The 12,475-nt window shown below is 29.2% G+C and overlaps 1 protein-coding gene across 1 annotated transcript; it reads right to left on the bottom strand.

The window, feature by feature from the left end:
- Window positions 1-1,772: 1,772 nt before the first annotated feature.
- LOC101495518 (serine/threonine-protein kinase BSK6) lies at window positions 1,773-8,543 on the bottom strand. The gene is made up of 10 exons (XM_004513218.4): window positions 8,215-8,543; window positions 7,729-7,949; window positions 7,110-7,245; window positions 6,844-6,977; window positions 6,521-6,626; window positions 5,966-6,051; window positions 4,981-5,169; window positions 3,496-3,660; window positions 3,252-3,365; window positions 1,773-2,167 (listed from the first exon to the last, which is right to left on the bottom strand). The coding sequence occupies exons 1-10, from the start codon at window positions 8,294-8,296 to the stop codon at window positions 1,925-1,927; spliced, it is 1,476 nt and encodes a 491-aa protein (XP_004513275.1). The 5' UTR covers window positions 8,297-8,543; the 3' UTR covers window positions 1,773-1,924.
- Between the last annotated feature and the right edge of the window lie 3,932 nt (window positions 8,544-12,475).

Below are 12,475 nucleotides of genomic sequence, written 5' to 3'. Positions count from 1 at the left end.
ATGTGCAACCATCAACGACATTGATTACAAGTTTAGATAAAATTACATTGGATGTGAAAATTATCTCACAAAATTAACTTAACAAGGCCAATAATTCAATCGTCCCTCATGTGAAATGACATCAAAGTACCCTGCACCAAGGTACCACATAAAATTTTAACTTCTCCACCTTCATTTAGTTTTACTCATAGCTATGACATAAGTTGAACTTTTATAGGTTCAAGATTCAATTGAGAGTGTCAGATGAAACCACAACAACTACATTCACTATGTTTGATAAAGAAGCTCTAAAACTCCTCAACACAACATCAACTCAACATCTAGAGAAATAGGACAATATAGACAAATCACTCACTCTACAAAATCTGTGTAATCGCGAGTTCATCTTTGAAATAAGGTTTTCGGATAAGAACTTAAAAGAAGGCTCCAAAACATACACATTCACAAGAACTTTTACCCCGACTAACATTTTCCTCGATCCGACAAACGGTACCCACATCAAATAGGTATAACTTTTACACAGTTTTAAAAAAATATATTTTTATAAACAACTAATGGCATTTTATTCCCTTCCAATTACTAGGAACCCAAGTCACCGCAACCGACAAAGTTCAACTCAAATGACAAAGGGGATTTAAACAAAAATATAAAATAAATGAAGAAGTGAAATATGGAGATGAGGATAATGATGAGGAGAAATATGACAACTAATTTTCCAAACGAAAAATCAAGGTACAAACAACATAGCAATAAAAATATTCACGTATCATCTTCAAATGAGGATACAGTCAAAATAACAGTTACAAAAAAAATTGTGGTCGAATATATTACATCCTCTGACGAAGAGTTAGTCCTTCTACATACCTAGGAGAACCAAAAAGAACAAACCAAAATTAAAACAATTGGGTGGTGTAATGAAATTGACCAATAAAAAAAATCCAAAAAAAATTGAAAAACTAAAAAATCGAGAATAGAAGATTAATGTATTTTCGGATATTTCACTTTATTCATTTATAGTTTCAGCAATAAAGTAGTACATTTTGCATCTCAATTTCATACCAGTTAAATTTATCTCTTAATTTCAATTATTAAATACATTACTTCAATATTTGGCATTTTCAATAATCTCAATATTAATACGTTACTTTATTTATTCAAGTCATTCGTCTAAAAATGGTACTTCTCTTCTACAAATTACATTAGTACAATTGTATATATATTTTTAGTATAACTACTAAATTGTAGATCAGTGAATAATTGATACATACAATCTGATATTCTTTATTTTGTATCCATTTAAATTATAAATAAAAAATTGAAAATACACCCGTGCAACATGCAGGTCAGCATCTAGTTGATTTTAAATTGCAACTTAAATGTAAGTTAAATGTTATTTGTTTGTTTAGAGATTTAGTTGACAATTGGTATATTATTTTATGAGATTAAAAAATATGCACCGAGTAAAATCATTTCACATTGACAATCAATCAGACCACATCAGTTTACTACAACATATTACGCATTTTATAAATAAATAACACTAAAGAAAGTTATGCAAGTGTTAGTTACTTTGGTGAGTAATGATTGTTTATCAAGGTAAAATAACTTTATATTGGGAGTATATTCCTTAATATCTTATTTTATAAATAAAAAATCATCAGATAATAGGAGATGGTTCATAGTGGATTAAAACTCATCTAGATCACAGTATATTCATCCAAACAAGATATGCAGGCAATAAAGAAAAAAAAAAGAAAGAGGCTGCACACATGTGAAATTTCAAGCCAGTCATTATCTTTTTGAATTGCAGAAAACAAAAAAAAAAAATCGTAAGACAGAATTGGAAGCAAGACCTAATAAAAAGCTACAAAATAAGTCATCAAATAAAACCTGAGATCATAACAAAGAAAAATCTATACAGTTTTCAATTTTTATGTTTTTTGGCTTCCATGTTAGTTCCATCTTTGAGAGTCTCTTGTGCATCATTTTCCATTCCAAGGCTGAAAAGACAAGTTGCTTGAAGATACAAAGATGTAGGCCACTCAGGAGATACCACTTGAGCTTGCATTGCATCCCCTAGAGCTTCTTGTGGCATGTCATTCATCAAATATGACAAGCATCTCCTTGCATATACTGTAGGTGACACCATGGTTCCTCCATCTATGAACTGATGAAACAAAAACCAAAATATTCAAAACTTACTCTATATTTTTATAGACAAGTATTTCTCTCTCTGTCCCCGATCTTTGGTCTTTTAAAGATTTTACTTTTGTCCCACGACTTTGATTCTTTTAGAAAACCAATATACAATTAATGATATTTTTCCTTTTGTACTCTTAAAAACTCTAAAACATGAATTAAATGAATTTTGTTTTTACTTGATGAATGAAGGGTAAAAAATATTAAACTTACCTAAGTAGTCTAGGATTAAAAGAACCAAAGTTCAAAGACGGAGGGAGTAATAAGTTAGTGATTATGTTAGTTTCTAGGGTTCGAACCCTAGACCTACTTCTTAAGATTTCTTCAATGTCTCTTAGTTCACTAGCTGAGCTATCTACTTGAGGCAAAAAAAACTTACTCTATACTTTTGTAAGGAAATATTAGTAAGTCAGTTGTTATTTTTATTAGTTTTTAGGGTTTCAAACTCTAGACCTTTTGCTTAAAATTCATTCGGTGTCTTTTACCTAACCAATTGAGCTGCATACTCTATTTATAAGCCACTTTATAACTGTCTATATCCACACAATTCCTCTTGTCTCTCCAAAGAAATCTCATCTATTAGCTTAATCCAACACAAAGATCAACACTCTTAACTGCTAGATTAATCTAACGACTAATATTTTGTAGAGGGGTTAAAGAGGATCCAAGTCCACGATGATGTATACCGACACGTTGCAAATTGGGGGTAAATATTGTGGCACATCCTACATGTGCAGTATTTCAGAGACACTTATCATATGACGTCCAATCATATGTTATTATTTCACCACATCATATTTCTATATTTCAGTAATTGTGTTTCTACCAATGTGGTGAGATGACAAAATATGATTAGATGTATGTGTAATGCGCATCATTATTAAATTCATACTTTATAATTAGCAATACATACATACATGATACACCAATGAATATGGCTTGAGGAGACTAAAACTCCCTTTGAGATGTTATGCAACATCATAGTCATCACAGCATTAATTAACATTATGCATAACATCCAATTTAAGCTACAGTCCTTAAAATCCTCTTACTTGTGTGTAGCAGTCAATGGCTGTGACAAAGTCCTTAGCTCTAAAAGCAGCATCTCCATGCTTCTTCAAATTCAAGGTCTCTTGCATTTGACTTGTCCACAATTGAAAGGAAAGCTGCAGTTGTTTCAACATTAAGTGATCAACATTGGAATTAGTATACACAAAGTTAGAAGGAAAAGTGTGTAAATAAAGTTCATATTCTTCTCTTTCATATATTGTGTATAATTTCAAGTGTGGAAAAAACCTCATTGGCAATGCCTTCATCATCCTTGTAACCAGTCTTCTCTAATATTGCATGTATAGCAGTAAGATCCAATCTCAAACATGATTCTCCAAAAGATGTTAATGATAATGGCTTTGTTGAGGAGGCTGTTTCTTGTTGAAGACCCATTAGAATATGTGAGGGTACCTGCTCATATACTATCCAAATTAAATGAGAAATCATACTTTTCCCAAGTTGGGCTAACACGTGATATACATCCCACATTGCTTTAATGGCAAGTTCTATAGGGCGGTTCATTGTGGATGAAAATCATTTGAAACTCTAATGATAGCTGATGTTGGTCCCCAGAAGTAAATGTTCATGGTCCTCCTTATTGCAACGTTTGAGACAACGACCTGAATGATGCCAGTTTGCAAAAACTAGGAAAACAAATATGCATGCCTCAAAACTCAACTTATATTTGTTTTCCTTTATTTTTGTCCAACCGAAACCAATCTGGTCATTCTTAGTCATGAGGATGAAGAGGATTGTGACTCTACGAACTTTTACTTCTAGAGAATGACACAAGTTTTTGTTAGTGTTTACAACAATTTTCAAAGAATGGTAGAACTTGTCTTACTTTACAACAAAGACAACACTTCCTTAATTGAATGTTGTAATATGAGGACTATGTTGATTTTAATTTCTAAAGACTAATTTCAACAAAAACTAAAAATAATAAAACAATGATGATCAAAAGCAATCCTCTTATGAGAACAAAATTTGGGAAAATTCTTTTATTAATTAAGCATTAAATATATTAAATATATGCAACCTTTCCACAATCAAAATTATATGTCAAACAAGCATCACATATTTAAACTTCAATCCAACTTAGTGTTAATCATTCCTCTTAAGGAACCCTAGAACTGACAAAATTTTATACCAAGTGTGGAGTTGCTTCATCTACGTGATTATTTAAAAGATCAAGGTTGCCAAACCTACGAAGCACTGACAATATACTACACGCGCCAATGACACTAATACATAGACACCAATAACAATTTGAGAAAATAGAAGTGATTGCATGTAACAACTATACGTGTCAGTGTTGTGTAGGTGTTCGAAACAATACATGTTGGACTTCAAACAAGCTTTTAATATGAAGTGTCGGTGTTTTATAGTACCCAATAAAGCTTAATATCAGGGAAGAAGTTAAATATTTGCATATAAACATAATATCGGTCAGAATATAGTAATTAATATAGAATAACACTTCTTTAACAAAACAAAATCTGTTATATGATATCTTCATGTAGGGAATGGATTCCCTCCAGTGAAAACTCACAGGATTTTGCTCCAACTTTAATCTCAGCACTTAAAACACCACCTCTCTCTTCTTTTAAATTTTTTAAATAATCTCTGTTTGTTTTCTATTGTTGAGATTCCACTAGAGAAACATGAGAAGAAAAAAACCAAGAGACAATCTTTTTCTCTGCATGCATGTATATGTATATAATTATATACCTCAGTTTCTTTCTGAAGTGACATAAGTGATTCAACAAGAGACTTTGCATTTGGTCTCTCACGAGCTTCATATTGTAAACAACGTGAAGCCAAACGAACTAACTCAGTTCCATCATCCTTTGAAAAATGACCCTCTAATGCTGAATCCATCAACATCAAATAGTTTTTCCCACGTATCAGATCAAGTGCCTGCAAAGGAACAAACAAAAGTATTAGGAGAGTTGTTACAAAATTAGTTAGTTAATCAGTTTAGTTAGTAATGGATTCAATTACTTTGTACTCTGTTCGGTTTCAAATATAAGAAAAAACATACCTTAGTTTGGGAATTAGATTTCCTGCATTTATTTTGTCACGTAGTAATGCATCTCAGTAGTCCGATCTAACATTAATGGCCGAGATCATTTAAAGTTAATTTTACTATTCTGTAATTTGAACCGTCTGATCTACAATTAACGATTGATATCGTCTATATTGTATAACTGCGTGCATTTTTTACTGCAGGGAATCCTGATCCCTTAATTTGGTAGTCTAAACCTTTCCCTTTAAAACCATTTGTACAAATGTACCCTAAACCTAAAAGGTTATGAACACTTCAAGGTCATCTTTAAAGTCTTGTATTGTAAAAAGAGTAAAAAATTGGTTTGTAGATTGGAACTATAAGAAGTGACCATTTTGAAGCCTTCACACTAGTGATACATTTACACAAATAATAAGTCCTAATGTTGAATTTGTCTTCTTAAGAACATATATCCTGTGTTGCACTGACACTTCATAATGAGACGTGTTCGTTTTGTGATGTGTATCATTTCCTAAACTGACATATATAATTACAATCAATCACTTCTATTTTTTTAAATTATTACTGGTGCTTATGAGTCAATTTTAGTGTCGTATATGGTATTTGTGACAGTGCTTCGGAGAGTACATTGGGTATTAACAATTATCATGAATTTGTTGAGGAGTAAACAATGGAAAGAAAACTTACATGGCTTGGGGGAATATGTTTACCACTCAAGAGATCAAGCAACAGAGTTCCAAAACTGTAAACCACACTCTCTGCTGTCACTCTACCTGCACATAAATCCAAATGCTTATTTTTTATTTATTCTTATTTTAAGTTATTTGGAGAAATGGACATAAAATTAAATGAAGGCTCCTTTTGTAAAGTAATAAATTCCACCTCCACATATCCATCATATAGGAATATTATTAATAGGTCTATGACCATTTAGACCAATCTATATCTTGTGAATGAATCAGTGACAGATTCTTCAGATTTCTTATTCTACAGTTTATGAAGTAATGCCAAAGATTGAATTAGATGCACTAATTCAGTCGGGCAAGATATCGGTCAATCAGAACTGGTGGATGAATATCTGACGACTCACTTTCCGAGTTTTCTTTTTCAATTTGATTTATCGAGCTTAAAATGTGAATTGTCTGATCTTCATTCAATGGTTCCAACTTATTGAATGGCATGAATGTGTGGTAGTCTGACAACAAAAATCTGGATTCCAAACAAACTTGATAAAATCATTACCAGTCCTTAAGTACTCAGGAGGGGTGAAAGCCAAGTTTGTACTGTAACTCTTGCCATCTCTGCTGTTCTTCATAAGCCCAAAGCAAGATAACCTTGGATTACCATCCTGTACATGCCAATCCAAGTTCAAAAAAAATTAAGGAAAAATTACTATATATTATAGTGACACTAATGATCATTTTACAACTGTCTCTGAATGAATTTGAATTTTTGTCTCTTAAGATTACAAGGTCAAATTCTTAACCGTGACTTGAGCCGATACCTTATGGATTAAAAAGGGAACTTGAAACACATATTTCACAAATTAAACAAACCCCTAATACCTGATCAAACAAGATCCTATAGGCATTGAGATCATGATACAAACCCCTTCCTTTACTTGTGCAATATTCTAGAGCTTGAGCTAAATAGAAGGCCACCCTCAACCTCATTGCCCATTTCATAGGCTGAGCCTCCCCTACACAAAGTTAAAAATAATTATTTTTTTATTTCCATGTTTAGAATTCAAAGTTCACAAAACCAATTTAAATGAAAGATTTAAATCCATCTATGACTAACATAAAGTTTATAGTAATCACAAATAACTCACAATGAAAGAGATGCTTAGCAAGAGTTTCATGTGGCATAAACTCTGCCACTAGCAGCCTCTCATCCCCTTCATAGCAACAACCAATCAAATTTGCTAAACGTTCACTTCTAAGGTTCCCCACTTGTTTAGCTTCTTCCTTAAAAAACACAACACATTTTGTCATTTTTAGAACTAAAAATCAAATATGTGAAATAGTAGTTTTAAATTGCAGTCTGCAATTACAATTGCGGCTACAGTATAAAGATCTTGGAGGTCTCTACAACCACAATGGAAATTGCATAACAGTCTTCATTTGCATGCAATTTTGCGCATTATCGAGAATTGCTATATAACTACAACTGTGATCTTAGTTCTAAATTGCAGTTATAGTCACAATTGTGGTTACTCTGCAAACCTTGACACTGTTGTAAAATACAGACAAATGTAGCTGATGCAGCCGTAATTGTGACTGCGACGTCATTATAGACCTCTAAAACATTTATACTGCGGCTATAGTTTGTGGTTGCAGTCAACAACCTAGAACTGTAAGTCTGTAACTACGATCACAACTGCAATTTAAAACTTTGCATGAAATGAAATGGCAGAATAATAATGAAGTGGCAGTGAAAAGTAAACAAACGATGAATTGTCGAGAATCAGGCCAAGCGAACTTGTTGAAACGTTTGACGGCGATCAACTTTCCATTCTCAAGTTTCCCTTTGTAAACAACATTTGGAGCTTTCTCACCATGCTCGGAGACTATGTTTTCTGAGGAGAACCCATCTGTAGCAGCCTTCAATTCATCCAAACTATACTCACAAAAACTAGGCCACAAGTTTTTTTCACTCTTGCCACCATTTTCTACAATAAAGTTAACATTTTTAAAGTTAAACCACAAGAGGGTGTGTCATTTGTGTACTAAAAAACCAAAAACAAAAGTGGTTAATAAGTTTCAGTTAAGAATTAAATAACCCGAGTTTGAATCCCAGCTAGAACAATATGTAGTCCGACTTTACTTACCTCCTAACCCGATGGAACTCTGGATTACCAGAGTCCTTTTTTCCCTTGGAAATAAGAGGGTTAAGACAAAAATAAAAGTAAAACAAAAACAAAAGAGAAAACAAACCTTGGTCAGAGGATTCAAGAACAGAAGGTTTAAGGTGAGAGTGGAACCAACAGAAAGAGAATTTAGAGCAACGAGCCCCCATGTGTGAAAGAAGAATCAATTGAAGGTAAATTGAATGGCTAATGAAGAATGATCAGACAGTGTTCATTGTTGTGAGCCCATTTGGTCTATCTATGATTCTTATGTTTATGTTACGTTTGTTTCAACATAAATGGAAAAAGTTGGAATTTCAAAAGGTTCCTAAGGTGATGATATACATACATAAATACAAGCTGTTAAAGTTTTTTCTTTTCTTTTGACTCAAGCTGTTAAAGTTTTATAATGTTAAATTTACTTGTTTAATTTGTTCTCCCTTTGAAAATTGAAACAGGTATTTTTTTTTCTTTCTGTTGTTCAATTTGTAAAGGACCTTTTCTGTTCTAAATTTTCTGGTTTCAGCTTTATGCTTTTCTGCTTTTTCTCATCATTTTGCTTAACTTTTAATAAAAGGAAATTTCAGATTTATTATTATTACTACTACTATTATAAATGAATAATTTTTAATATAAAGGAAGCTCATTTTCAATGATCAAAAAGATAAATTAGTTCTCAAAATTTCAAACATTGGTTAAAATAGTCGCTTAATTTTATAAATTGATCATATATAATTGAAATTGTAAAACCGTTAGTCAAAATGACTCATTTGTTATTTTATGTCATTAAAACTATGATATAGCATGTCAAATAAAAATGTCATTTTCTTTGTGGATCTCATATCAATGAGTTCATGTTAACTCTATGATCATCACCTCATATTTTAAATTCTCATATTTTAGATTCACGTAGAAAACTATATGTTTATTTAGTGTGTCACGTTATATCTTTTAAAAATAGAAGTTAACAAATAAATTATTTTAACGAATTTATTACAATTTCATAAATATATTTACAAATTTAAAAAATTCAAGAATTATTTTTACCTATGTTTACAATTTCGAACATCAAATTAATTATTCACTCAATTTTCAATCTAATGGAAATTAATTGCACATGATTAAATAAATAAAATATATAATATTAATCCCTCAAATTTTACTCCATAAATTTTATATTGTTTTTCTTTTCTCAAAAGTTTAATGATCATACTTATACACAAAATAATATTATGTATTGGAACCACGTTCCAACATATCAAATTAAATTAATTTTTGTTTCAATGCTTAGTCACAATTTGACCTAAACAATCAACTAAACAACATTCATTGAATTTCTTTTAGAGAAAAAAAATTCATTAATAAAAAATTAAGACATGATACAAAACCCAAGGAGTATTGTAGGTATATCCATCATTTGAAATGTTTGTGATATATTAACAATATAAAAATTTGATGACACCTAATTAAAAAGAAAAAAGTTAGATTCAGTGTTAAAAGAATTTCAACTTTATAATGTGTCATAGTATCTCCTCCTCATTTCAGCACATCAGCAAGTTTGTGTTTTGTGTGGGATTGTTAATTGACACCATCATATTCACATAATCAATTTCCTTTTATATAATCATTTATTATAATTGATTTTTATAGTTAATTTATATAATTGGATTTAATTTTAAGTTAAAAATCATTTATATCCATAATCAATTTTACAAGCAATATATTTTTTTATTCTTTTCGAAACAAACACAAAATCTCGATTTATTTTCAATAACAAATCTGTTTGAAAAAAATTCTAACTGATTTTTTTATAAAATTGTTTAGAAAAAAAAAATCAAGATTTGTTTCTATCAAAATTCATTTGGAAAAATTTCTAATTGGTTTTGAAAATTTTGACCTAAAAAAAGTAAAAATAAAATTCTTTTCTCAAAAAAAGCAGAAAAATTATAGAAAAATATTTAAGAAAAAGGTTAGCTGATAATATTAAATATTGACATCCAAATTAATAATTGATTAAAAAATAAATAACTATGTCCAAAATATATTAATTAGTCAAAATCATACTCTAAATATTTGGTTTTTTAAAATTAGTTATAGATATAAATGTGATTTGATCCAAAATTGATTATTTTGTGTAACCATATTTATGCGTAAAAAAGTAAGTGATTCAAATCATGCTAGAAGTAGGTAGTATGACTATACAATATATCAATATTATAGGACATTAGGGCTTTATATAATTGATAATCATATCAGCTGCGTGACTTTTGACGAATTAAATAATACAAATTTGAAAAGCGTTGCTTTAGTCAATGATGTAGTACATTAAAAAAAAACGCATTTTTTGTTGAATTTTGAAAGATAATTCTCTAATATTAACTCATTTTAATTTTTGAAAATATAATACCGTATAATTCTGATTTTCAATTTAATAAAAAAATTAAATTAATTTTTAAAACATCAAATAAAATCTCCAAAAATATAATATATTATTAAAATAATTATTGATCGTTACAATGTCAAAAATTGATATATTTAATTGATAATATTTTATATTTTCATAGATTAAATTGATGATTTATTTTAATTCTTTATAATACTTTTGAAAATTGAAAACGTACAGGAAATATTTAATTATCTTTAGATAAACCACTCATTTTGGAGCACTCACACCAAACTTCGCATACAATTCAATGCAATTTTTAACAAAACAAAGTTTTTTAAAAGCTTTAACAAAATCCAAGTTGAGTAAAAAACAAAACAAAATCCAAGTAATCACAACTCTAACATTCACGTTCACTTCTATAGGAGAGTTTATATCTCTTAACAAATATGAAAACTCAATGACTACATCTAATGTATTTTCATTCGTCATATATGACTACAAAAAGAAAAGGTTGGGAGAAATAAAATAAAATTAGTACTTCCTTCGGGCTCCGATTTTTAAATATTAATTAAATATATTTAATTTTTCTGATTTTAAATAAATAAAAAATATAGATATTTATCACCACATTAAAAATTATTGGAAATGATATGTTTGGAATAATGTCATTAAATAATTTTTTGTAAAAAATTATAGAATACATTAATTAATTGATTTTTGCTTATAATTGAGGTATGCGTTAGTTTTGACCATTACAAGGATTTATAGCCTAATCTACGATAGATTTAAATCATATGTACTTTTTTTAAATAAACAAAGTCAATACTTTTTTAAAAGTTTATTTAACTAAAAAAAATTATACCACATGTCATAGGAAAAACTTGTGAAGCCTGTTATACCGGATTATTTAATAAAATATAAATAATATTTATTATTATTATTATTATTATTATTATTATTATTATTTATTACATATTAGATTCGACTTTTGTTTTAAAATTTAAATTTACTAACCTTTTAGTAATTTAATCATATTATTCTACATAAATTTTTGACATATTTTAATGTGTTATAATAAAATATAATTGAAATATGATATAATAAAAAAGTCAAATTCTTTAAAATGACGTGCTAAATCTCGAAGGAAATATTTATTTTAATTGATCTATTAGCATGTTGATCTATTAAAAAAAATATGTCTTATTATTTATTTAAAAATGTTAATATGAAATAGACTTTTAAATAGACTGACTTGTTGATTCAATGTCCCACACAAGTCAAATATAAGTTAATAAAAATGTAGCATAGGGTTTCGAATTAAGGTTCAAACGAATTGAGAAAACAAATTTAGAATTACATATATTGAAATGACTAATCCCCTGGTTTGGGAATTTCAGACTTATCATAGATTTTTAAAGGGTTCAATTTCTAACTAGGATTTTATTATTGTTTGACTATAGGATTGATAAAAAAACATAAATTAACTATATGGAAATTTTATTTCTTTGACTTGATTAAACATCGCATTGAATGATAGATTATAGTTAAGAATCAAGTATCGCAAAAACTAGATTGATTTAGAAGCCGAATTATATCAAACAAAATTTATCAACTCTATTGAAATTCGAATTAAACAATCAAAATAACAATATAATTGAATGAAAAGGAACAAAATCATCAAAATGAAATTAATAATATAAGATAAACCTCAAGGTTTTGATGAAGCGCTGAATAGTAAAATAATCCTAGAAATTAGCATTCTATAAAAATAAATATGAGAAAAGAAGGTTATTGTTCTATTGGTGAAAAACCTAACCTAAGTGAGTTTCTCTTGCCAAAAAAATATTTACTCTAAAAGACAAAAATATATAGTACTCGTTTTTTGCTCTATAAGCTCTATGCCAAAAAAACAAGTTGTCCAATATTGATTATTATTAATTAAGGTTTCAGGTCACTTTCAGCA

This window comes from Cicer arietinum, chromosome 6 (assembly GCF_000331145.2).
Source record: "Cicer arietinum cultivar CDC Frontier isolate Library 1 chromosome 6, Cicar.CDCFrontier_v2.0, whole genome shotgun sequence".
Taxonomy (NCBI): Eukaryota; Viridiplantae; Streptophyta; class Magnoliopsida; order Fabales; family Fabaceae; genus Cicer; species Cicer arietinum.
Note: the sequence above shows the minus strand (reverse complement) of the source record. Positions and strands in the feature narration are given on the sequence as shown.

What these genes read in the sequence shown, in the direction of transcription:
- LOC101495518 (XM_004513218.4), bottom strand. Translation starts at nt 8,296, where the DNA reads ATGGGGGCTCGTTGCTCTAAATTCTCTTTCTGTTGGTTCCACTCTCAC. An exon ending in ATAGGATCTTGTTTGATCAG is followed by an intron (nt 6,627 to 6,843) that starts GTATTAGGGGTT and finishes TGGCATGTACAG; the next exon opens with GATGGTAATCCAAGGTTATC. An exon ending in CCATTGACTGCTACACACAA is followed by an intron (nt 2,168 to 3,251) that starts GTAAGAGGATTT and finishes TTGTTTCATCAG; the next exon opens with TTCATAGATGGAGGAACCAT.